The following is a 27394-nucleotide window of genomic DNA, read 5'->3' as shown; positions in this document are numbered from 1 at the left end:
GAAACAGCTTGTATTACTGCGCTTTGCCAAGCTGAGCAGTCAAGACTACTTAGTACACATAGAAAAAGTTCATGTCTAGATACACAAAGCATCTCCTAAATGCATGTTGAAAACACTGCTAGTTTTATCCGGGCTGCCTGACATAATACTCTAGCTCCTATAACCTACTGCCACATCAGTACAGTAGTTTACCCTAATCCTATAAACACTGAGAAATATGAAGGGTCTGCCTAAGCACTATTTCTTCAAACTAAGCTACATAATCACAGAATGGTCTGGGTTGAAAAGGACCACAATGATCACCTAGTTTCAAACCCTCTGCTATGTGCAGGGCCTCCAACCACCAGACCAGGCTGCCCAGAGCCACATCCAGCCTGGCCTTGAATGCCTCCAGGGATGGGGCATCCACAGCCTCCTTAGGCAACCTGTTCCAGTGCATGGAATAATAATATAATACATCTTATAACAGGGTTTTTTGCTTGCTTGTTTCTCCAGAACCTAGATACACACTAATAGAAACAGTGAGCAGTATTTCACTCAAAGTTAGGATCACTGACAAGTGATAGACCAGGCAAACTCAGCCTGATAGCTTCTGTAGTGCAGCCTCCAGTAAGCCTTCTGTTTAACAACAGTAGAACTTCCAAATCACAAGGAGGTAACATTTTGTTGTGTTTTCTTCAGAGAGTCTGAAAATCAGTTAAATTCTGACTGACATCACAGAACTCTTGTGGAAGCATCCTGTGAATAATGCTACTTCTTCAAAATACTTCAGTGGCGGAAGCGCTGAAAACACATCACCTGTGATCTAAAACACTGCGACCTGTAGCTGCTGAGCACTAACAGGCATGATGATTTCTTTTCTAAAAGGAGTGCCCCAACTCATGACATAGTGCAAGACTGCAATGCCCAGAAACATTTTGAAAGGGTATCCTTCAAATCTGCCCAATAGCAGAACAGCACTCAGTCTCAGAAGCAACACCTTTGTTGTTATATAATATCCACCTATTCCATTGAAGAGTCAGCATAAGCCAGAGTCATTAAGTAAGACTACAGAAGGTCACATACTGTGACCAGATTCAAAGACTTCTCAGGAAGTTTTAAATCCAGGAGACAGTCAAATAGTAGTACTGGTTAAGAGTTGAAAAAAGCATCTAAAAAACTTTTATGAAACAGTCAATCTACCTCCAGAAGTCACTGTCATCCTATGATGGAATCTTCTTCAGCAGCAAGATATGGTAGATAGCCTGAAGTTTAGGTGCCATTAGGTACTTCAGATTTCCTTGTACTCAGGTAATCCATCATAAGCCACACCTCCTAACTCTTCACTGGTTTTGCTGCACTTGACTACTTCACACAGCAACTCCCCATCACAAAACTGACATTCCCCATGCAGAACTGAGGTTTGCTTCCAGAAAGGGCAAATACAGCAACCTCTGTGATTCGCCATGTACACCAATGCTACAATGACAACAGGAAAAGAACTTCACCTGAGCAAACAAGACAAGGATGAAGTAGTACACAATGGAATTCTTATACAAAAAAAAAAATCAGCACCTGTAAATTGCTACAGCTGTATAAAAGGGAAGTAAAAAAATCCAAGGCAACACTCCATACAGTGAATATGATGTATGTTTTATTCTATTTACAGTACATTTGTTATAAATATAATACATTTCTTGAAAATCTTGAGTAGATTTAATTTTTAAAACAGATCAATTGTTATAGTTACATAATAAAGCAGTGACAATTTAAATGACAATCTCATGGTTGTGACATAGTGCATTCTGTGTTGAGATGAGTGAGAAAAATACTGAAACTAGTTGAAAAAATTATTTTTGAAACTTATTTTTGAAACACCCTCGGTGGGACTTGTGAACCTCGAATGGTCACCAGTTTTCATAGACTTGAAAACTCAAAACAAATTTTTAAACCAAAGAATTGAGAAACAGTTTGGAGACACCCTATTAACTCACAGTAAGGTTGGGATTTATTATGACTAATGGCTTTTGACAGGAAAAAGCCAGTGAGGGTTTCTTCCTGAACCATATCCTAATACAGCCACAAATATTAAACACGCCATGCTGGAAGTTGTAACAGCAGCCAAGCTGCATTTTTGACAGGGCATAGGACACAGAACTATGTTCAGATCTGGAGCTGAAGATTACTTTGTGTTATGAATATCTTAATTACCAGAGAAGAAATACATTATACAAAAGGATAAACGTATTTTCAGTCCAACGTGCGTTGCATTGAGAAACAAATTGACAAGTCTGAGTATTTTGCTATTTTCTTTTCTACACGATCTCTAGTAACAAGTTAGATGTTCGAGGTGCTATTTCAAAAAACTGCAGCAAAATGTCAACCAGCAATATAAGAAAAGAATCCAATTTATTTTGTCTTTTAGTATGATTTTTCAGAAGTGGTCAAACATTATTGATAATAATCAGTGCAGGCATAGAGTTCTGCTGACTTGTTTCAAACAAGGTAACTTGGTCCACTAGCTTGGCAAATACTCTAGGGGTTCCAAGATTATAGACACCCGTATGAACGAAGCAAGCTTTCAGCTGCAAGCTATAGACCTCCTGGCTTTTCAGTTGAAGCTTATACTGTGTTTGCCCAAGCCACGTAAAGGATCCATGGATTTCTAGTGCCTCTGGGCTGAAAAAGAAGATGAACATTACTTGTCTGCATTTGAAACATATTCACAGATTATACAAGCCCTTTATTTAACATTTATCCAAAGTTTCAGAAAGTACTTTGTGTCCATCATCAGTTCTTTACAGAAATTTGTTTACATTCTCTCAAAATTTCTTCTCAAAAGTCAGGAATTACAAAACTAAGTTACTACTCCCGCCACCTTCAGATGCAAGAGTGCCAACTGTCAGCCTTCTTTGGAATCCCAGAAGTTACTGAGTCTTTTTGATTGACTGCCTACAATAATTTCCCTTAAAACTTGAAAGACTTCCTAGAACTAAGAAGAAAAAATGTTTGTAATCAACATAAATACATTACCTTGTTGTTTTATGCCGCAAATCAATCATCACATCTACAACAGCCTGGGAACAATTGGAAAGTAGGAGAGTAACAGGGACCAGACAGAGGCTGCAAAGAGAAGTAAGTAGTTGCACATCAAACAGTGCATATGTTTAGTGTTAATTAAAGCCCTTATCCTGAATAGAGCTCATAGGTATGTTTGTCCACAATTAGTATGATTGTTTTTATAAATAATCCTGCAGAAAGAGCAATCCAAGATATTTACAGACAGCGGTACAAACTATTGCAGCTGAAATAGTTATTTATGCAACCAGTGATTTGTTTCACTGGAAGCCCTTGCCATTGCTGAACAGTTAAATATTCTAAACTTGATCAAAAAGAGAAGAGCTACTAGAAAAAATGAGATTTCTTTCTGGTCTTGTTTCTGGAATGATACACGCTTCATAAGTGTCATTAAAATATGCCACCTTATGAAGTGTTGAAAATGTTAAGATTTTGTAAATAAAAAAATACCTCTGGTGGCAACTTACACAGCCAGAAACTAAAGTAAATGCTAGTATAAACACAGCAGAGCTCTCAGAAAAACACAACTCAAATCTAAATAGCTATAATTGCAAATACTTTTTGTGTCTGGAAACGAACTTGAGGAGTTCGTGCACACCATTTTATTTTTGGAAGAGCCCAAGATTTTACAGGCTGCAGCTGATTCACACTAGCATTTTAAACAGATTAATTTTGAGATTATTCCAAGAGACAAGACACAAGTGACCTAAACTGTTACCATTTCCATTTCTAAATGAAGTTCCAGCCATAGTTCAAGTTATCAAGTCTGGTACTGTAGACATAACAGTTCTTAACATAAAACTTAGAATTACCTGCTAGTATTCAAGTAGTTATGCTGCTTCTTCCTTTGACACTCCTCAAAAATACACATAAACTCAGAATATTTATTTTGCTGTTTGAGAACAGTTGTAGTTAAAACTAGAACTGCAAACTGTAATACCACAACCTGTTTTTCTACACTGAACTTGCAATTTACCTATACCTTCCTGAAGCAGCACATTTAGGAACTCAGCAAGCTTTCCCTCCTGCATATCAGAGTTGTAGGGGTTAGAAGGTACCCTCTGGGGATCATCTAGTATAACTTTACTGTTAACTCAGGCTCCCTATAATAGAATCCCTAGGAAAGCATCCAGGCAAGTAGTGAATACCTGAAGGAGATTCCACGAACTCTCTAGGCAGCTTCTTCCAGTGCCCTACCACATTCTAAGTAAAGTAGTTCTTTCTCACACACCTTCAGAAACTTCCCGTGCTCCACTTTCGTGCCCACTGTTCCGTTGCTGTGCACCACAGAAAAGAGTCTGTCCCCACCTACTTGATACCTGTCCTTTAGATATTTACAAGAACTGATAGGAGTCCCCCCTCCAGTCATCTCCAGCTGAACGGTCACAGGTCTCTCAGCCTCTCCTCATAAGGGAGGTGGTCCATGTCTCTCATCATCTTTGCAGCCCTCCACTGAACTCCCCCCCGCCTTCCTTGAACTGAGGCACTCATACTGTTTTATCTTACACATTATGATCTATGTTCATCTCCCAGTAGGATTTATATCAAATTAATTATATTCTCAAAGATTACAAAAAATCCATCCTGCTAACCTCTTTTGGTGGAAAGAGTGATTGAAGGACTCTGGGTAATGAAGACTTGTCTTGATAAGATTGGAAAGCTGCTCTGGTGTTGGTCTTGCAGGTACTGGTGCACTTTCGGGTCGAAAAAACTTTAGGAGTGCTGTTTCTGGTAATTCCTGGAATAAATTCAGAATGACACTTAAAGCATTGAAACAAGGCATTATGAAACAACACAAAAAGTCCAGTCTCAGAATTTACAAGTTTTTAATTATGAACTGTAACTCCAGGAATATAAGCCCATGACATCATAGTAACTTTTTACCAACACATTCTGTATTTAAGCATGCTAAATGAGAAGCAATACAACTTCTGCTACCTTCTCTTTTGAGAGGTTTCACAGGTGCACGTGAACATCTGTGCAAGTTTCACACAAGTATTCTGCTAGAGTTGTGGTGATTTGCTGGGATTTGGTTGTTTTCTTTTTAAGAAACAGGGATAGCATTCAGACAGTTCCCTAGTTCAAAAGCTGTAACTTAAAGAGCCTATCACCTACACTGGGAAGTTAAAAGGAAAGCCAGTAGCCAAGTTTTCCAGACAGATCCACAAGAAAAAAAAACAAAAAACGAAGTTTATGACAACATGCTAACAATGACAGAAGGATTTTAAAAGGCAGACTACCTTACAAATTAGATTTGCAAGAATGTGCTATACAAGTTGCCTTTCCTCATTCCCAGCTGAAAGCCCAAGTAAAGCACGGACACTACTTTAATTCTGCTTGTAAGATTGGGATCCAACCTCTGAAGCAGAAGAAATCAGATGACAGAAAGATGCAACACCAAATGAGTTAATCAGGCTGCATTTGGTCCAGCATTACATCACTACTCTGTTGAACAGCGTTCAACATAATCTATTTTTCAAGCAGGATTTACTGAGAAAAAGGCCTTATGAACCTATTCTGTAAAAAAGTCCACCTTTAGAAAAAAAATTGCAGCAAACAATGCCATTATTAAAGAGAGTGAAGGAAGACTTAGACACACCAATAAGTCAGTACACTGCACAAAGTAATATTTTTCAATTAACACTGCTGAGCTGTACCTTGTAAGTTGACAGACAACAAAACATGACTCAAACATACACACTGGGCTCAATGAAATCAGCAAACAATCTGTAAACCTTTGCTGAAATACTCAGGAAACTAAACCAATCAGGTTTCCAATCACCCCTGCAATCCTTCACTACTGCAAAGAAGATTAGTTTGAAAATGAATGAAATGAGTTTGAAATGTATGAAATACACTTCTCCCCCATCATATAACTTTAATGTTTTAATGAATTGGGTATTTCCTCCCTACCTAATGGGTACCTAATTTGATGGAAATTAACAGAAGGATAAACACTAGCTTCTAGAGTTCACATTACTTTTTTGTTTTGTTTTTTAATCTCAAACTCCCACTTCAACCACATGCCAACATCCTACACACTGTAATGTGCCCTAGAGTGAATTACCTGTTCCAAGTCCTCCCAATCAGAACTCCCGAGTATTTTTTTTAAACCCTACAAGAGACAAATATGAAGGTTTATCTCTACAAATATACAAAGACATCATGAAACACAACAGGAACATTCACTGGTGAAAGTGCAAAATGCTGTTAATATTTCAAAGCCTTTAGTTCCAATACTCCTACTCTGCTGAAAGGCAGCAAGATTAACAATTTACCATAACAGGGCTGAATTTTAATTCCAGTCACCCTCTAGATGTCAGATTCAACTAACAATGTCTGTTCCTGCAATGTGAGCTGCTCAATGTCTAGTTTTTGTAATTTGTTTATTTTTAATCTGGAACAAAGACTACAACAAGACATTTAGCACATATTTCTCTCACCTAATGCTGTTGGAGAGAATTAAGCACTTCCAAATGTTAACCAAGATCTGCATACAGATCAGATAGCTACTTAGAGACATCTAATAAAATGCCAAGTTTAAAGATGCATTAAATTCCTTCCCTACTTTGGAGCTTCACAAATTGAATCAAGGCTGCAAAAAAGATGCCCATATCCACCTGGGACCTATACCTTCCCCTCAAAAATGCATGAAGTAAAAACCTCAAGACATTCAGCTATTTACACTTAGAAGTAAAGCAAAACTAAACTAAAAATTAAACAGGTGGCTTTTTGTTGCTCAGCTCCTAGAACAACAATTCAAATGAAGTTCTGCCTTTAAAAATACAAAAAAAAACAAAAGTTGAGACCTAAAGCCAGCCTCTTAACCTACTCCAGTTTCTTAGGTTCATGGAGGCTTTGCCAGGAGACAGCAAGCACCACATATTCCATACAAGAAGGCCATAACAGTGTTCAAGGTGTTCCCCTTTAAAAATGGTTTAGATGTAATTGGAAAATCTCATCCATACATAATGGTAGTGGCACAGACAAGATTGACCAGAATGTCAAGGTATACAGCAACATTCAAGTTCGTGGGTTTCTTAATTGGAAGCATGAAGTGGACAGTACCAGCAGAACCACAATGTTCCCAAAGTAGTCTCCCAATGGCTACAAATGGTACAATTTGTGCTAGTAAAGCTGTTTTTAAGAAAGCTTTTTGTTGCCCAAAGCCACGATCTACATAGGCCATAATTCAAAGATATGCACTTAAAATAAAAACAAGATTACTGTTTCAAGTACAAGGATTTCCCCACCTTCATATATTCAGTAGTTGCAAAAAAAAAAAAAAAAAAAAAAGACCATAAGTGTTAGAGGTTTTTCGCTACTCTGAAATAAAATTGTGTATTATCATTATTTATACTTCTGAAATCGTGTATTTTTCACATCAGTTTTAGATTTTTCCTGCAACTAGAATACTGAGGTTGGAAGAGTCAAAACCTACACATTAATCAATGCATCTTTTGAATTATATGACAGATTTAATAGGCAACAAAATATATACAGATATACCCATAATATATAGCTCAACCTCAGAGGACACTTCCAACATGAGAATTTCATCCTTTCCAATAGATGCATCAAAATGGTATATTCACATATAAATCATTTTGAAGAGTTTAAGGAATATCAGACAGCCTAAAATTTTCGATTTCAAAAACAATCCTTACAATAATTAGGTTAATGTGCTTTTAAACATGATCAGAACAAAAAATTAAATAATGTTTTCAAATATAGAAATTAAAAAAAAAAAAAAAAAAAATCAAACTCATCCACTTAAACAGATAAAAACCCTGCAGTTTTAAAAAACATATCTGTATCCAATGACAGAAATATCAGTAAGCTCCAAAGGCATAGTTGTCATTACTATTATCAGAAGGAAAGAGGTTTAACATTTATAATTATATACTGAACATCCAGTTCAATATAATTACATACTGAATTCCTAGTTGACAAGCTAGAGTGAAGGGAAGCTAACCAGAGGGACCTGGACAGGCTTGAGAGGCGAGCCCATGCCAATCTCATCAAGTTCAACAAAGCTAAGTGCAAGGTCAGGGAAATCCCAAGCACAGACACAGGTTGGCTTGAGAGCAGTCCTAAGGTGAAGGATTTAGAGGCGTCAGTTGATGAAAGATTCAACATGAGCCAGCAGTATGCACTTGCAGTCCAGAAGGCCAACTATATCCTGGGTTGCATCAAGAGAAGTGTGACCAGCAGGAAGGCAGTTGAGGAAGGTGATTCTGCCCTTATACTCTTCTCTCATGAGACCCCATCTGGAGTACTGCATCTAGTTCTAGAGCCCCCAACAAAAGAAGGACATGGAGCTGTTGAAGTAGGTCCAGAAGAGGGCCACAAAGTGATCAAAACGCTGGAGCACCTCTCCTATGAGGTCAGGGTGAGCTGGGGCTCATCAGTCTGGAGAAAAGAAAACCCTGAGGGGACTTCATAGTGACCTTCCAGTAACTGAAGGGGCCTACAGGAAAGCTAGGGAGGGACTTTTTTTTTTTTTTTTTTTTAAGGGCAGGTAGCAACAAGACAAGGGAAAATGGTTTTAAACTGGAAAAGGAAAGATTTAGACTAGGTAGCAGGAAGAAATTCTTCACTGTGGGGGTGTGAGATATTGGAACAGGTTGCCCAGAGAGGTTGTGGATGCCCTCTCCCTGGAAGCACTCAAGGCCAGGCTGGATGGGGCTCTGAGCAACCTGGTCTAGAGGGAGGCGTCTCTGCCTATAGCAGGGGTGCTTGAACTAGATGATCTTAAAGGCTCCTTCCAACCTCAATCATTCTATGATTCCTATGGGAACAAAACACATACATTTGAGCTTCCAGATAAAGCGCTCACAGAATTTCACTTTACTTTTACCATTTTTAATGCAGGTACATACAGAAATTTTAGCCGGAAGCATTTTAAACCTTTCCTCAACTCTGCTATCTTGTGTTTTACAGAAACCAGACAGGTTTTTTTTTGGTTTTTTGTTTTTTAAATCAAGTACTCTGGCAAGTTGTGCTGTTATGGAAAACAAATAACCACATCATGCTTCCTATTCCATGTCTGTGGTTGTATGCATTAATGTGTTCCACAAAAACCAAACAGAAGTTACCTGTCCTTGCATCTCAGTCAGACTTAACATCATAGCTTAGAAACCTTAAGATGATCATGCACACCAATTACCAGTCTGCCAGCAACAGTCTGAAGAACTTGAGAAACTGTCAAAAAAACACCAAACAAATCTAGTGCTTCTCTACTACAGATGTTTACTAAAGCTTTGTTTTTCTGACAAGTCCTAGAAGTTTGGGCAGATCCAAACCAAACCCCTTAAGGGCAGGCAAAGAATTAGTCACAGAGAGACAACAATTGACAAAGCAGAAGTCATTAAGTACATAGAAATTAACCCTCCCCAAAATTAAGAGCAAGTTATTTGAAGAATCCAGTTAAGATCAGAGTAATTGTTTAGAAGGTTAAAATAAGTAAGATCAAGGGAAATGAGTACTGTCTTATGTTTTCTCCAAATCTACTGTGAGACCGTTCTTGGTTGGTAATTGCTGCACTGCCAGAAGCAACAGTTCTGCTGCTGGTTACTAAAGCATGAAGAAAAAGCTTCCTCAAGTAAAGAATAAAAAAAAAAAAAAAAAAAAAAAATCAAAGAGCAACAATAACAAAGGAAAGCAACAAGAAACGCACAGAGCAACAACGCCTGCATCCTAGTTGACTCCACTGTTCAGAGCTTGCACACAGATTTGTTCTGCAGAACTGAGCAGCCCTTTATCAAACTGTATAAAGTAGAAGTAAAAAGCATGCATCTCCATCTCCCTCTGCTGTCTAATCCTCAGAAAACAGACTACTTCTGTGTCAGCCCAAGACACCCAGGAACAGCCTAGTTTCCAACCTTGCTGGATGACTAGTACAGAACACAGATTTACAAAGATGCTGTTTGACTGTTGGAAGTCTGAAAACATTAAGTCACAAATACAGTTTGAATTTGGGATTTCCCTCATCCCCTTTCACTGCTTGGATAACCTTAATTCAAGAGCTAAGTATTTCAAAGAGAATATGCAAACGTTAACAGATGAAGTATGTTATTTCCTCCGCATAGCCTAATTTAATCCCATTTCAGGGGTTCTTTAAACTCCTTACTTCATTCATTCCACATATTTAACTGCTGCAAAGTATCAATCATTTATTATACAAGATAATCAAGTGATCAGAAGCAGCCAGCACAGGTCTATAAAAGGCAAGTCCTGCCTAACTAACCTAATCTTCTGTGAAATGCTGACCTGCTTACTAGATGAGGAAAAGATTGTGGATGTTATCTGGATATTAGCAACGCTTTCGGAACCATTGTCTCCAGTTTCTCCTCCACAAGAAACTGTCTGCTCACAACTTGGACAAGTATGTAATTTCCTAGGCAAAGTGGCTGGTTGGCCAGGCTCAAAGAGTCATAATGCATAGAGCTCAGTTCAACCACTTGCCAGACACCACTGGCACTCCCCAAAGCTCAGACCTGGGGCTAGTTTAACATTTTTTATCAACAATCTGGATGATGTGATCAAGAGCACCCTCAGTAAGTTTCCAGGTAGTTAGGACTGATGATCTGCTTTAGGGTAGGAGGGCTTTGCAGAGAGGCATCTAAACTGATGAGTTGTCATGTGACTGGACATTTAACATTGCTAAAATGTTGGTATGACTCAACTGTGGGACCCAGCAATTATATTTTATATCTTTCCAACTATACTCTTAGAAAGAGAGGCTAGAAAGTTGGCCAACAGAAAAGAATCTGTAGGTTCTGGTCAACAGTCAATTGAGTATGAGCCAGCAGTGTGCCCAGGTGAATAAGAAGGCCAATGGCATTTTGACCTTCACCAGAAATAGCCTGGCCAGCAGGCCTAGTAAAGCAATTACCCCCTCATACACAGCACAAGAGAGATCAAAGTCTGCATACTGCATAGAGTTTTGGGCTCCTCACTACAAGGGTGAGGAATTACTCAAATGTGTAGAGAGAAGAGCAAAACTGATGAAAAGACTAGAAAAAAAAAGACGACTTATGAGGAGTGGCTGTAGGAATTGAGATTGTTTAATCTGGAGAAGCAACACCTGAGGTGACACCTCATCACTATCTACAACTACTTGAAAGGAGGATTTAGCAAGGAGAGTGTCAGCCTGTTTTCTCAAGTGAAAAATGACAGTAAGTGATCTCAAGTTGTACAAGGGAAGCTTTAGATGTTATAAATAATTTCTTAATGGAGAGGGTGGCTAAGCACTGAAACAGGCTGACTAGGGAACAGGTGCACTCTCTTTCCCTGGGGGATATTTAAGTAATGCATGAATAGGGCAACAAGGGACATGGTTTAGTGATGGAACTTGGTAGGACAGGTTTATGATTGAGCTGGTAATCCTGGATATCTTTTTCAACCTAGATGACTGTAAGGTTCTACTTCATCTTCCATCTCAGGAGTTTCTTTTCTCTCCTGTGACAAAACATGCCAATCAAAACAAAGTGAGTGTAAAAGACTTCAGTTCTCAACAGTCCTGACATTATGAGCTACTGAAGTCTAAGTTCAGACTGAGCTTTGGTTACCATGAGGATGTACCAATTAAGCATATACTATAAGAATAAAACAAAACAACACTATCCTCTTTATAAACTAGATTTCAACTGCATGACAGTGCAGAAAGATTTCTGCTTCAGAGGCACAGAGTGATTCCAAATAAGTTCTGAAAATTGGCTCCTTACACTTAAAGCAAATACATTAATCAATGCAGCTTTTATTTGCAGTTGTAACAAGAACATTGTTGAGAATGTGGTCTCTATAATCTGTAGAACAGTAGCATTCAACCATCAAAATCAACTGTGGATACATCCCGATCCTTTTTGTTGCTGGTGGCAGGATTCATTTCACTTACTTTGAAGTAACTAAATTCAATTAAGCCATCTAGATACAGTCAACATAAAAAAAGCAAGTCCCCATCCCTACATGTCTACTGTTCATGCCATGTTTGTTTTAGGATACAAGTGTGATTCGTTCCTATTGCTTCTCTCCCCAATGACTTGCAAGAACCAGACCTCAATGAGGTCAGGAGCAGAAGTTCACAGCATTCTACTTCCTAACTTCAGATATTTAGTGCTATTGATTGTTCTACATACATCTTAAGAGAAGGAAGAAAACACCAGTAAGAGTAGACGTAATTAGACCAATACAGTAAAATAATGTTCAGCATAGCTTGAGTTCATACATGCAAAGGTTTTGGTTTTTGCTTTTGCAAGAGGAAAAAAAATCCTCTTCAGAAATTCAACCTTGATTTTCCTTTTATCCCCAGTGGGAATTAAGAGCAGGCAATTTAGCTCAAACTACATGTCCCATCCCATCTATTCCATAGTACAAAAGGACTAAAAGGAAAATCCTGTAATGCTGGAAGACATAAGGAAACTGGCACCAAAACAACAAAACTCAGCATTATACTGGTTAGCAGAACTCTAGACATATTGCTCTGCATATTAATCATAATGCAAAAATTGTGTCTAACATACATATTTTTACACCAATTTAACTTCCATTGTTATTACTGTTTCACATAACAAGAAATACCCACAAGTTTCTTACAGATGTTAATTTCTCTACATAAGCAAATAGGCTATGAAATAGTACATATGGAACATGAAATAGTAAACTATTAGTTGATATATTCCATTGAAACTTCCAATGCCTTGCTACTTTCCCCCAGTGTTTCTGCTCTTCTATTTAAGACATTACAATAAAGATCTTCAATTAGAAGCTGTGCATAATAATTTTAATTTTGTAACTCTTAAAACAAATGCATCATTTCACTATCAACTTGACATAATACCACTAATAACCGCCTAGACCCAGCCTGAAATAACAGAGAACAGTTAATGAAACAACCAAACAGTGGCACCTTACTCAAGTCTTATATTTTACAAGAAGTGGTTCCATTTTTTTCCGTTTACAAGGTGGCACATCAAGTCCATTTGGGGGAAAAAAAAGCATCTGCTAAGAAAAAAATTCATAGTAGATTACCTGCTTCTGAGGAAATGAAAACGCCTCCTTCCCAACTGTGTTAAGGGCAATATGATGTTGGCCTTCCAAAATAAGCTGTTTGTTATCTTCCACAACATATGCCTACAAAATACAAAGACATTAGCAGACAATTTTTTTTTAAATGATAAGCTTCTTAATACAGAACTACTGACTTTCTCCAGAAGTGGAAGATGAGTTGTTCCAATGCTAGTATGACTCATGTATTTATGTTTATGCTTTTAACTTTGTAAGCACACATAACTCAGGTTCAGACTGTTAATTGCCATACATATTATTTGTATTCTGAATAATTGTGTCCTCTTTTAAGCAAACTGAGTCACACTCTTACAATTCTCTGATAGAAGCAAGCATAACAAAATTCACAATTTTCAGTTTAATTTTTTAAAAACAGAACATTAAGAACTGGATACATTTAGGACATTGGAAAAATCATTTAAGTACAGTTGGTAAACTAACAATATTAAGACTACCTCTGCTTACTTTAGTTCATTAGTTTTATTTTATACAAAACTTAAAGATACAATTTTTCTAAGCATGCTTGAAAGTTCAAGGTGCCATATTTATTATTTTCTACATCTACCTACTTTCATAACCTACTTCCACAAAACTTAAAAAAACATACCTTCCATAGTACAACAATGTTCAAGTCCACTTCACTGCATCTTTGTATCAATCTGACTGCCTCATCAAATGATTGCTTCACAGCCCTTTGAGATGCGTGAGTTTGAGATTGTACATGAGTTCTTCTCAATTCAGAAGATAAGCTTTGAAAAAAGAAGTCTGCACAGGGACTGGCTGAACTTATTATCTGCAAGAAATAAAGAAAAAGGACTCAGAACAGGATGTAAGCAGACGTAAGTATATCCTTTAACAGGAATCATAGCACTTGAGTTCCAAGCAGCTCTTTGCAAACCTAGAGGATTCCACACATTTTGGTTTCTATGTCTGAGATTAGCACTATGCAGAAACACCTCCAAGGAAACACAGTGGAATACAGCTAAAGATATTGGCCTAAAACCACAAAGACTGGATTTAAAAATAAGATCTTTAATTATTTCCACCAGACATGCCACTACGTGATCAAGTACGGTGAAGAGAGTTGGCGTGTCCCCTATAGGCTAACTCACACGCAAATCATTATTGCTATAATACTTTCTTCAGGTTAATTAACAAGAAGCATTTGCTAGAGTTAGGGATGCACATTTAGCTCACCATAACAGAGACTGCAGAGTATATTTCCTACTGTAAGAAGCACAGCCAGAAGTACTGGGTCATCACTCGCGCTAAGCATTTCCAAACACCAAAAGCTTACTAAAGAACTGGTGGTTTTAAGATTGACAGCAATATTACTTGGACAAAACATGGCAAGTAAACTTCAGGTTCCTAATCCCTCCATTTAGAGGAATTAGATTAGAATATACTGTTGCAAAGCTGCTAATTTCAGCAGAATATTCAAACTCAATGAGAAAATTATGCCAAAAGTAGTTAACTTGCTAGAAAGGAGGGACCCCTCTATAACACCCCAGTGAAGAGAACCTTTTCTTAGAAGAAAGTTGAAGTCCATTAGGGAAGCTTAACTGGATTTTTTAGTCCTAAACTCAATCTGTATGCTTATAAATTAAATTGTAGTAAGCAGTTTGACTTTTAAAAGGCAGATGTACATGTAGAAAACAAGTAGTCTAGTACTGACATCCACCTAATCACATCCACTGTCTCAGTGTAGATTTCTGAACTGATACCAAATGTTCTATTTTCTCAAGTCTTGGAAAAACATTGAGTACCAAGAGTAATCTGAAGTTTTAACTTACCTTAGTAAAAAGATAATTGAGAAAAATGAAATTCAGATTTCTACCAGATAACTACTAGAAAACTGCTCTTAGGAGTTGGAAAAGAAGGAAAAAAGCTAGCATCTCATAGCACTCCTAAAAGACTTCAACTGTTAAGTCAGCAACCAAAAATACCAGACTATCCTATAATCTTCTTTGTGCAAGGAGAGCTGTTCATACTTTTACATTTAAAAAGAGGCTTGCAGTAGGATAGCTGCACAAGTATGTAGTTCCACCAGTTCACTTGCCTGTTCATTTCCAAAGACGATGTCTGCAAACGTGTAGCTTTCTAAGGGATAAGAAAAGAAAGCACCCTCTCAGCATCATGACAAATCCCAATTTCAACACAAGATTGACTATTTTTTCATAAATGTTAGCATATTCAGAAAAACTTACCTTCAGAGTTTTTGCATTTCACTGCTTTAAAGCACAACTTTGCTTTCTCTCTGCTAGCAAGTTTAGTGTCTGAAAGAAAAAGTAGCAAGTTATTTTTTTGCCTCTAACATAATTACATAGAATTCCTTATTAACAAGCCAGCCTTTGAACTTCAGATAAAAAAAACACACTGATCACACTCAAGTAGCATATCTACTCAGGCAAATAATCTTCTGCTAACCTATCCTACCTATATGACTAAAGGAGACTGACAGAAACTGAAAGAACTGAAAGATGACAAAAAGTATGCCTAGTTCACCTTCATTATTAATGTAGTAAGACAACACGTCTAGATTCATTTTTAAGCAGAAAAAGCATCAGCATACATGTAAAGATACCATTTGTTAGATGCAATTAACAGTTGACTTTTTGTTGCCTTCATTTTGTCTTTTCAAAAAGAAACAATTATATTAGCTAAGGGAGGATACACAATGCTAGCAATTGTGCATATTTCTAATAACTGAATAGAAAATTTGTCAAATATTCTACTGATGAGTTAAACACAATGATAATTATAAATAAATTAAAATAAAGGAAGGCTGTGAAACATTACTCCTGTGCGGCAACTTATCAGCCAATCTAGACACGTACTTCTCTATAACAGCTAAATAATTTACCTGTAAATTAAACTCATTTTTTAAAATTAAGGTTTAGCTTAAGGTCACTTCAATATGTTCGAAAGGGACATACAATTTTTACAACTGAATTATTCTCAAAGTTCAGCTCCTTGGAAAACTAGTTTCCTCATCAGGCAGAAGCTGGACTTACTGTCCTTTTGATAATAGGGATACACACCTTTGTCTTCAGAAACGTTCACAGATTTTTGAAGCTTCCAGTGCTTACTATTACTTGAAACTTGTACTACGTGAAATTCTTTAACACCAGTCTCACTCTAAAAAGGAAACAAAAAAGATGTCAGATAAGATCAATCATAGTTGATCAATCAAGTTCTCCATTGCAAAGTAAGCATTTGTCACAAAATGGCACAGCTAGAAACTCTATTTAACTCTTCATTTCAAACCACGTGCAATACAACAATATGCACGAGAGATAAGGAGGGATTGAGGACCCACTACAATGTGAAACAATCTAAGACATTTAATTCTAGTAAATAAAACTACAGAAAGAAAAAAAATCTCAAAGAAAAACTCCCTCCAAGGTGGCATTTTAGCAACTATAAAAAACCTCCAACAGAGACCATTATCCACAACAGCATTTAGTTTCTAAAGATTACTCCAGCATTCTTGCAAGATACTAAATCCCAGGAATTTAGGATTTTTATTACATATGAGAAAAAACAACATTCAGGGTTGGTTTTCTTTCAGGGAAAGGAGATGACAATGGAAAATTAAGTTTCACATAGCGCCATCTGCAAATTTGATAAATGCTTTATAGCACATTCCTTCCTCCTCACCTTAGTAGCTGAAGAAAAACCAAAGCATACACACAACACAAAATGTCAGATCAGCTCTGTGATTCTACCACCATTTATGTGTCCAGGAGTTCTAATAAGCAATGCACTCAACTACTTTGCTTTACGGTTGAAAAAATGGGAACAAATTTTAACCAAAAAAGTTGAGTAAGTTTGAAATAGCATGGTGAGACTGAAGTAATGTCACCTGCTCTGCTAAGAGCTCAAAGAAAAAGGCTCGAGATCACACTTAGGGATAGAAACAGTTACAGCAGATTCCCACAGTTTTGACACACAGCTTTACTGTTGGAAAGAAAGCACTAACATTAATTGGAACAATTAAGTATGAAAGGCTCACTTAATATTTCCAGTCAAAGTTATAGTACAAAAAAGCTTTAAGTATTGGCTCTACTGGGGACATTAACACATGTGCTGAACTGAAGAACAGTATCACTATTAAAAATACGAACTTACAGTATTGATATTTTCTACATCCACAAACACCAACATGTTATCCCCTCTGCCTTCTTCATCTTCAAGTGCATTACTTCTGCAGACAGTAGCTCGAATATGCAGAGACCGGCTAGTACAAATAACTGCAGTGTGCCTTAGTACTCTATGACTAGGAAACGGGAAAGAGAGGAGAAAGACATTCTGAAGAACTGGGACTGGTGTCCAGAGCACTTCACCAAGTCCAGCTTTTACATTTCTCATCAACATTAAGGTCATTAGATTATTTATTTCCCTTAGTCATCAAGACAATATTTTTCTATTACACACTTTTGACAGAAAACTAAACAATCATACTGCACTGGACAGGCACCTATCAAATACACAGATTCTTACCCAGTTCAAAATTACTAGAGAAATGGTGGTTTCATGATACCATGTTGAAAAACACCTTGTTAATATTCCAGGTAAGACACAGGGAAGTGATTAGGCCATTTAACGTTACCACAAAATACAGTTTTTCCAGCAAATAAACCATAGAAGGCCCTCTAGTAATTAGTCACATCTCCTGCAGAAACATTCACTAAAGCTCCCAGAATACTATTGCATTCAACAAATTCTGACAAAAGAGTTTTCAAAGTTTACTTTGAGAGCCAGCACTATTCTGCTTCTTTCCAGATGCAGTCAACCCTGAGGCCAGCAAGACCTTCATAAAAGTTATCTTCCTGTATTACTGAAGATATGTAAACTTCTTGAACCCCATAAAAACACATAAGCTTTTTCACTACAGTAACATTCATATGGAAATAGAGATGTGTATACATTTGACATGTACTGTCTGCTAAATACATGAGTGTAATACTTCTGTCTCAAGAGAATAAAGATATCGCTGGTTTCCTAAACTGCATTTCAATATAGTATCACAATCCATAGGATAAGCTTAAGATTTGCAGACAATCCTCAGTGATATACGGGTGTCAGCATAACTTACAAGTGGTACAAATTAAACCACCCTTCAGAAATTTAAGAATCATGGTCAGTCTACGGAACAATTATTAGACAATTTCACATATTTAAGTCTCCCTGGAAACTTCAACACAGTAGAGAATAAATACAGTCTCTAAGTAACCATATCCCACTCTCTCTAACACCTCACTTCCTGAATTCTATGAAATCAAAGGAGAAATAAGCTCCATTCTTTGGAAAAAAAGCCACAACAAACAAGAAAATCTGTAAGCTGACCTGTAGGAATAAGGAATAAAGCCAAATGAAAATTTGTCTGTATTTTCTGAAATGCCAGTTTTAAGTCTGAAGGAACAACTTGTAATTTAATTCCAGGAAGATGTTGATCTACTCTTGACCATCTTCAGCTTACTTTGCTTTGGTTTACATGATAAAGCAGTCTCACAATGCGAGTTCAGCTTCCTTGTCAGAAATAACCAGGAAAACAAGCTCCAGCCACAAGCTGACATTAAGTACACTGGACTACACCTCACCTAAGGCACCATTATCCTGAAACTGTATAATACGACAGACAGATTCCCAGTCCTGACTCAACCTGCATTCCTTCTAGTCTGTGTTCCTACTTAATGCAGGCTGAGGCACATTTCTCCCAGCAAACAAATCTAACAATCTATGCAGCTCCCCAGTAGAATCATCCTCAGAAAATTAAATAATTACATTTATTAAGTCTGCAACCAGTTTTCCTACAAGGCTGCAAACTAAATAAAGCTTGTTAAAACTTAATTTTCAGCTCTAGACTTGAACTGTAACAACTGTAAGGTAGTCTTGTAAAAACAGTACAGAAGGGTTGAAGAAAGGAGTAAGAGAGTCTTCATTTCTTAATGTAACTGTTCCATAAAACTATGCTATGGCTTTCTAAACGCTGATGTCTTCACTTTCCAGAACAAATAATTATTTACTCCAGAATCTTTGAAGAACTAGTTTCTCGGAAAAGTTCTCCTGAGCCTTTATAGCCTGGGACAAGGACAGAACTTGAGACTAAGTAATAAGTAAATTTTAATTCAGTGAAAATAGTGTTAGCTTGTGTTATCAAACTCAACTGCCCAATGTCTCAAGAACATTAAAAAAAAAATGAAAAAAGAATATTCCATAAAAGCGTGTAAATCACACTTCATGTACAACTTCACACAAATCAAGTAACACTATAGAAATATTATTTTACAATTACAGACAAGCCACTTGAACATCTTCACTGCAACTCATTAAGTTTAAAGCTCATGTTTATGTGCTTATTAACATCCCAGTGAGTAGGTCAGCAAAAGAAGTAGATAACTTACCACATTTTTGAGTGTCTTTTAATACTTTCATAGTAAAATAAAAAGTTTATTTCATGAACTCCTTCTTCATCTGGTCCCCGTAACCACATTGGCAACTGCACTGATGCCCCAGGAAGAAGAATTGAGTCAGGAAGTGGGACATGGATTACCTCAGGCTGACCTCCCATGCCAACCCCAAAGTCTACAGAAGAAGCTGAAGATAGCAGCGCTGTACGCACAGAGGTAGGATCTGTCACAACAGTCTTGTAAGCACTACAGTTTTCAGAAGCTGAAGGACTTAGTGGTGTTAGAACAGCAGTATTTGCACCAAAAGTAAAAAATCCTGGATGCTTGGACACAACTTTCAGCGCTGTAAGAGGACACTTGCTCACATTCACAAACTCTACATATGCTTTTCTGATTTCTCCACAGAGAAGTCCTGTAGGAAAGTTTATAAAGAACACCTGTATTGGAAAGAACAGGAGGAAAAGATTCTGAACATCAAATCAAATTACAAATAGACATAAAAAAATAACAACCAAAACACTTAAACTGTAAGTGCTGTCATTAACCAGGTAGACCACTTTAATAACTCCAAGAAGAACAATCACTTTTTTAATTAACTCACTTGAAGTACTCTGGACATATGGCAAACAAACCAAAAAAACCTTTTCTGCCTCTTGCCTACACCCCATAATAATTTGGCTACAAATACTGCAAACTAAACATTCTAAGACGACTGTGACAATTTCAAAACTTAATTTGAAGGCCATAAGTTTCTCTTGGAAAACAAGATACAGACTTGGCACTAACAGGTCATGAATTAGCAGGAAAAATTTAAACATTAACAAATTTGTGGCTCTACATTCAGCAATTTGCTCCATACTATGAATAGAAAAATAACTGCATACCTCCAACAAAGGCATTTCTTCCGTAATAATGGGATCTAAACGCCGATCAGGTCCATACTTAATAGACGTTTTTTCTTCTTTTGTGTTATTAAGTCGAGGCCCTTGGATTTCTAAGTCTTGTCGTCCTCGTACAGATAACCCATTGGAGACAAATTTCCCTGAAAGAATTTTTAAAAGCTTTTTTTTTTTTTTTAAATACCTCAAGTAACTTTTTCTAAAAAGTGATCAGAACTTCCTTTTTTTTTTTTTTTGTTACTGCAGACTAAGCAGCATCACTGACAAAGAACTACTGTGACACAGAAAGTATTGCTATTGCAAATAAGAGAGCCAGATACACGTTGTAAACTAACTCTGCCCTCTATAAATGCTCACAGTCCTGGCAGCAAAGAGAATAGGAACACCAGATTGAATGGGATAATTAATAAGTGAACATGATTAATTAAATTTTCTAATTTCCAAGCTAGAAGAAACATAGCATCAACCATTTCCTTCCAAAAAGGGGCCAGCACTCTTCAAATGATTTTTATTCCAGAGATTCAGCCATAAGGTTTTCACTTCAGAGATAGTTAATCAAGCTTCATTATTTCTTTTAGACACTTTTAAGTATGTTAATTCAAGTATTTTAATCCTTATTTTATCCAAGAATTAAGTTTTCTTTAGTGTGTCAGATGAATGTCTTAAAGCAGATTAACCAGCATGCAATTAAAGCGTTTATACATTAATATAAAGGAAAGAAAATAAAAAAGAACTATCAGATAAATTTAAGTGTGGTTATTTATACCAAGAACTTTAGTACAACACTGAGACAAAAGTTGAAAAAGGGAAAAAAAAACAAATAAACAGCAAAGGAGTCAAAACTTGTTACAGATACCCTAGATGGAATGTTTGCATTTTGATTTAAATGTTTCAGAATTTCCATAGATTTAAAAGTAGCACAAGAATGCACCTGGCAGAAGTTATTTTCTTTCTCACAGGATTCCTACAGGTGTCAATTCATTAGTTTCCTGTTCCAGTTATTACCCATTTCTGTCTCTTTATCTGAAGACAGACCTCACAACATAATAGTCAAATATTAAACAGGATTTAGTTCTACTCCATGGAATCCACATCTCCCCTTTCCAGAGACACACTCGAGGGAACAATGTACTTACCTGACTGTAATCCAATAGAAGGATCTATCCCATCTAATGTCACAGTACCCTGAATAGTGCCAAGATTATAAACGACTCCCAGAATATGTAGCTCCCCTGTTTGATGGGGAAAGAGCTTTAGTCTCGCCTGTGGAGATACGTTAAATTTTTGTTGTTGTTGCTACTAAAAAAGTATTATTACATTTAAATGTCCAATTATTTAAGCGAATCATGGCTACTTTTGATACTTCATTGTTGCATTAGATGCAACCACAGACAATAACTAAGTCATTTACTGGGAAGTGTCTGTTACATTAAGAAAGAATCCTAAGTTGTCACAAAAATTAACTTGAACAGAGGCAGAAATCAGAATTGCTTTGGTTGGAAGGGACCTCTGGAGGTCACCTAGTCCAACAACTCTGCTTAAGCAGGATCCTCTAGAGCTGCTTGCCCAGTTACGTTGTGAACACCTCTAAGGGAGGCTCCACAACCTCTCTGGGTAGCTTGTGCCAATGCTCTGTCACCTGCACAGTAAAGGGTATTTTCTAATGTTCAGACAGAACACTCTACATTTCAGCTCATGGCCAACACCTCTTGTCCTATTACATTTTCCTTTTGGATATTTATACACATGGATAAGATTTAAAAGATCCAGTTCTTCACATATCAGTAACATTTCCTAAATTTTACCAGGAGTTCAGGTCGCAAGTCTGAACTCTATCTCAAAGTTTTAAAAACAGTCTTTTCAGTATTGAATAGAGTACACTACTCACCATTTTTGTCTCCTCACTATTAATTAGAAATTCTGCTATTGCTTCTGTTCCTATCATATCATCATCACATGTTCCCTGAAAAGAAAAAGCTTTTCAGATATTACTCCTGAGTAGGAAAAGATTAAATATTATTTCTCGCAGTATTCCTAGAACATTTGAGGAAAAAGAAAGCATATATTTCAGATAGCAGACTAGCTCCCTGAATTGAAGCAGCAGCTGAGAACTCAAACTTTTACTTAAGAGAGAAATTTAAGACCTCCTGGTGAAAATGGCTCAAATTTATATTTTCACTGATACAGAAGTATCTGCAGTATCATTGCAGTAGTAGTAGTACAGACCAGATAGAAGGGCAGATGTATGGTAATCATTGAGACTTACTCATACGAAACCCAAAGTGTCTAACCTGCAGCATGTACAGATCACTACATTATAAAAAATTTCATTTAAGAACCCACATTAACAATTTTACTGTAACACTCCATATATTAGAATGCATTAAGATCTTCAAAATATGGTATTCAGAAGAGTCCTTAAAAGAGTTTTGGCAACATTAGTTTAAGTGTCAATTTAAACAGTAATTAGCAGAGCATCCACAATACTAAAAATATTGATTTTAAATTCTAGTAGAAGTATCTAGATATTCCTGTGTTGCACCAGCACCATCTCTCAGAATACAGAGTCTTCACTACATTCAACATAGAGAGTGTAAGAAAGAGGCTTAGATAAAACATTTCTTAACTCTACCAGTCATTTCTGTTGGTCAAGGTGCCTACTTTGACTTCATAGGTATGCCGCACATAGAACAAGATGTTGAAGTATTTTGCTTTACATTAGGCTTTATAATACTCGTTATAGAAAAACTTAAATTGGTTGCTTTGTGCCCTGGGATATGGGAAAATTTAAGTGATTCATAAAAATCCACAGTAATTAACTTCCCTCCTCCCCCTTTTAAATCTACACTTAAGTCAAGTGCTCTTACACCATGAGAATTTGAAAACTTAAATTCCATAAGCGTAGTTGTCAGGTTTAGGTTGAAAAAGACAAAACTCTTTTCCTTACCAGATCTTTTGCTGCTCCCTCATGTTTAGCACTGAAGTCTTTCGGCTGAAACTTCCACAGCAGTGAAAGGTCAGTCAACAACAGTGGAACCTTCAGCGGGTTTCGGAAGGAGACTTCTACAGTTATAGGTTCTATTAAAGTAATGCAAGAAAATAATGAGAACAATCCACCTCCATCACAATCTGAAAGTTCAACAAACTCAAAAGGCCAACTACATAAAAACTTTCAATCTACAGCAGTATAGGAAACACTGTACAAATATAATCCAGGGATAAATGAATAAATTCCAGCTTTACCTTCTACCACAGCAAGTGGAAATCTGGAGTTATCTGAATAACGGTTTAAACAAAACTGCGTCGGTTGAAAGTTTGAAGGTATTACTCCTTTGTTGATCACAGACACAACCTGCTCCTCAAGCTCCTTCCACTGTTGTGATGATTCTGAGTCATATTCCTGATCCAGACTTACATGTGTTGCTGCTTGCTTTTCACCTAGGAAGAATAAGGCAAGCTGAGGCACTCAACAGTTGCCAAAAGGACTGTACTAAAAATTTGGTAAGTATTGTTAGAAAATATTTATTTTCTCAGTCGCCACCACTTTCCACATTATTCAACTAGTCACTGGATTGACAGATATCTTGAAATGCACATATGGAAGACAATACTGCTGATGATTAGAGCATATTTTCATTTTCAAAAAGTGTGGAATCCCATGGTTTTAGCATGCTATGTGGCATACTCAGCTTATGGTTTATTTTCACCTTCTGCCACCATTCAGTCCCACAGACTACATAAGAATTTCTACTCAAGACGCTTTACATTCAGGAATCATAGTGTTCCAAAGATTAAAACTTAAAAGTTAACTTGAAAGCTCATTTCTAGTACTGGCACTAGCACTTAGCATTTGCTCAACATTATAAATCAATTTCATGAAGTTCATTGTAAGCTTGCATTGAAGTCTAAAGGCTTTGAAAAAGAATAGCATTCAGCACATTTGCATATGTGGATTTCATATCCATACAGGAAGTCTGAAGACATTTAGAGAGCAGTTACTAAGCTGAAGCTTTTCTTTTTGGAATCCTACTTAAGTTACCTTGCTACAATAGTTTTTATGTAACAGATTATTATTATTTTTTTTAAAGAACTTGCATATGTTTTACTTCTACAGATAAGGGACTTAAAGCTGTTAACAAAATTTTCTAACCTTCTGCTGGTCTTCGATCATGCCCAAAGAAAACACGTGTTGCTGAGCTGTTAATATATGGCAAAGGAAGTTGTGGTAAAGGACCATCAGGTGACAGCTGGGTTACATTCTGGAGTAAAGGAGGAAAACAGTGTCATGTCATCATACGTACCTGATGTACATGCTGCACGCTGGCAGCATTTGAATGATAAGGAGATTGAGTTTTATGCAATTGATGTTTAAGCAAAAAATACTTTTATTTAAATCATTTCATATTAACTGCTTTGAGAGTTCATTTTGCCTTGACACTCTTTAAATAACATTTTTTCTCAATAGCATCTTAAAGCTCAAGAAGTCCATACCAAAAAAAAAAAAAAAACCAAAAAAAACAAGATTTGAATCCAGCACTCTAATCAATGTTGTGGATCCATGGCTGTTGCAAGCTTAATGATGTGAAGCTTGTCTAACACGAGACCGGAAAAGCTATGTTCACTATACCACCACCATTATATAGACTCTGAGCACAGCTGACTTGTGGGCTTTAAATGCTAATCTCAAGAAGGGTCTACCACAAATTAGCAAACATGACAAATTCTATTTGTAAGGTTTAAGAAAGTAGCTGCAAGGCTACAAGTTGCATAGAGTTATCATTACTAAATACCCTGTAAGGCATATGGCATACACTGCAATGTATAATCACCCATGAACTTCCACATTAATTCAATTACTTACTTAAGTTTAAGATAGATTAATTTTACTACAACAGGGATAGGGAGCACTTTGTAGTACCAGAGGAGGTTGGCTGGATTCAACTCAGGTTTTTTTTTGTTTTGTTTTTTAAAAACAGCAATATTCATGCTAATCTCTTGCTGCTGAATTGGTAAGGGGCTGCCATAAAGCATGTTCATGGGCAAACAACTGTGTCTGTAACCAAAACCCATACTTTGGATAGGTGGTGGTTATTATTAGCAGTTGCAACCATTTTGTAGCCTGCCAGGTAAAAATTCAAGGTATCAAAAAAAGAAAAAAAAAAAAAAAGCCAAGTTCACATCAATGCACTAAAAAGGTGGCATCCTCCTGCTGAGACTACACTTCGAGAGGAAAAAGAAAGCAAGACTGCTGCCCATGAATTTGTTTACCTGTAAAAAAAAAAAAAAAATCTAAGAATTGCTTTTCCTATCTACTGAGAAAGTAGATCAGAAATTATTTGCCTTAAGCAAATAATCAAAATGCAGCAGCTTTAAGAACAACCACTTTTCCCAATTTTCAGCACCAATCAGAATTACGCTAAGTAATAAATAATTGAAAGACAGTTCATAATTCAGAAAACCTGCTACTATTGTGAAGCTTAAAACCACATGTGAGAGGAACAGGGGATAAACAGGCACCATAAGATCTGTCAAGAATCAAAACCAAATATTTTATCAGTGGCATCAGCAAGTAACACATCTATCTAGTCTTTAACAAAGATATACTATCAAAAAACCCTAAATCTTCTATAAAGAGATCAAAATAAAACAGACCCCTTTCCTCTAGGGAAGATCTGTCACAAGGTGCAATTCAGCCTTGAACCTCAAAATGAAACATTAACTGAGTAAGAACATTATAGGAGCCACACTAGTACTCCAGTGGAAATGAACTTAGTGCACACATCAGATACAGCAAGTTTGTTTTTTAAAATCTAAAAAAAAAAAAAAAAAAAAAAAAAAAAAAAAAAAAAAGAAACATATCAACTGGAGAAAAAATATGACCCTGGCACAAAGCAGGTATGACAGAAAATCATTTGATAACATAATATAGAACTGCTGTAAACAGAATTGCTGACGATTCCAGGAATTGAAAGAAAAGATATTACCTTATAAACATAGAGATACTCTCTTAAAAAAGCTCCCTGCTGAGCTGGAGGTTGTTTACTATCATTGATCAAAATATGCCTGAAGGCAGACACTGCGTTATCAAGCTGATGAAGCGTAAATGACTGACGACCAATAGTGAAGTTAATATGATCTTCTGCAAGAGACCAGCCTTTTCCTTTGTAAACCTGCATGGCTTGGCAGTAGCAACGTAAGGCATGCTTTTTCTGCAAAAGAAAAAAAAAAAAAAGTAAAATTATTAACCAAACATTGTAATTGTAGTGTCAGGAGGACTGAACAGAACGTCAGAAGTATTTACCAACCACACTATGCTAAGCACAGTGTTTGCAGAACTGTACCTCAGTGTCTGGTCAATGTTAACTTAAGCACAGAAGTACTGTTGCCTCCTACAGTACAGTGCCTACCTTGCACAAAGTTCATGTTTTTAAACAGTAGTAACAGGCAGGAAGTTAAAACAAATAAGAGAAGACCACTTTATAAAAAGCGTTCTGTGTTGCTTTAGAATAGACTGCTAGAGTTTGCAGAGCTCTATTGCCAAGCTTCAAGACCTAGCTATATTTAATACATTTCATTCACTAAATGAACTTACATTTCCATTCAACTGCTGTCTTACAAAAAAAAAAACTTAACACATAAAACAAAACACACAGCAAGTTAAGCAACAGCCCTGCAGTACATGCAAAACAAGATTACAGCTTCAGAACTGAACTCTAGTGACTAACCTCAAAAGAAATCAAACACATGTTGTCTGTAGAGGCCATTAAACAACTGAGACAAATATAAAGCATATAAGACATGTTCAAATTCAGTTTATCACAGAGTTAAAGCTGCATACACAGTAATATGAGTGAACGTAAAACCCATTTGCATTGGTTTAATTGTTAATTGAGTCTAAGCAGCTGTAACTAGATGCCAGTTTGTTGCATACTAACTATTCATACACACTGACCTCTC

General features: G+C 36.7%; 1 protein-coding gene across 4 annotated transcripts in view; it reads right to left on the bottom strand.

The window, feature by feature from the left end:
* Positions 1-1611: 1611 nt before the first annotated feature.
* The window catches only part of TRAPPC8 (trafficking protein particle complex subunit 8), a 49081-nt gene continuing 23298 nt past the window's right edge, over positions 1612-27394 (bottom strand). For 2 of the 4 annotated variants that reach the window (XM_048938498.1, XM_048938500.1), the window contains 18 exons: positions 26422-26646; positions 24588-24696; positions 23681-23875; positions 23385-23515; positions 22326-22400; positions 21574-21700; positions 20423-20580; positions 19533-19975; positions 17257-17404; positions 16167-16263; positions 15333-15401; positions 15185-15225; positions 13733-13918; positions 13090-13191; positions 6125-6172; positions 4650-4795; positions 3013-3102; positions 1612-2658 (listed from right to left, as the gene is read on the bottom strand). In XM_048938498.1, coding sequence (XP_048794455.1) covers positions 2424-2658; positions 3013-3102; positions 4650-4795; positions 6125-6172; positions 13090-13191; positions 13733-13918; positions 15185-15225; positions 15333-15401; positions 16167-16263; positions 17257-17404; positions 19533-19975; positions 20423-20580; positions 21574-21700; positions 22326-22400; positions 23385-23515; positions 23681-23875; positions 24588-24696; positions 26422-26646 — 2625 coding nt within the window. In that variant the 3' untranslated portion in view covers positions 1612-2423. The remainder of the gene's footprint in view (positions 2659-3012; positions 3103-4649; positions 4796-6124; positions 6173-13089; positions 13192-13732; positions 13919-15184; positions 15226-15332; positions 15402-16166; positions 16264-17256; positions 17405-19532; positions 19976-20422; positions 20581-21573; positions 21701-22325; positions 22401-23384; positions 23516-23680; positions 23876-24587; positions 24697-26421; positions 26647-27394) is intronic. The other 2 variants (XM_048938499.1, XM_048938501.1) reach the window with 1 other exon arrangement.

This window comes from Lagopus muta, chromosome 3, assembly GCF_023343835.1.
Source record: "Lagopus muta isolate bLagMut1 chromosome 3, bLagMut1 primary, whole genome shotgun sequence".
Classification (NCBI taxonomy): Eukaryota; Metazoa; Chordata; class Aves; order Galliformes; family Phasianidae; genus Lagopus; species Lagopus muta.
Note: the sequence above shows the minus strand (reverse complement) of the source record. Positions and strands in the feature narration are given on the sequence as shown.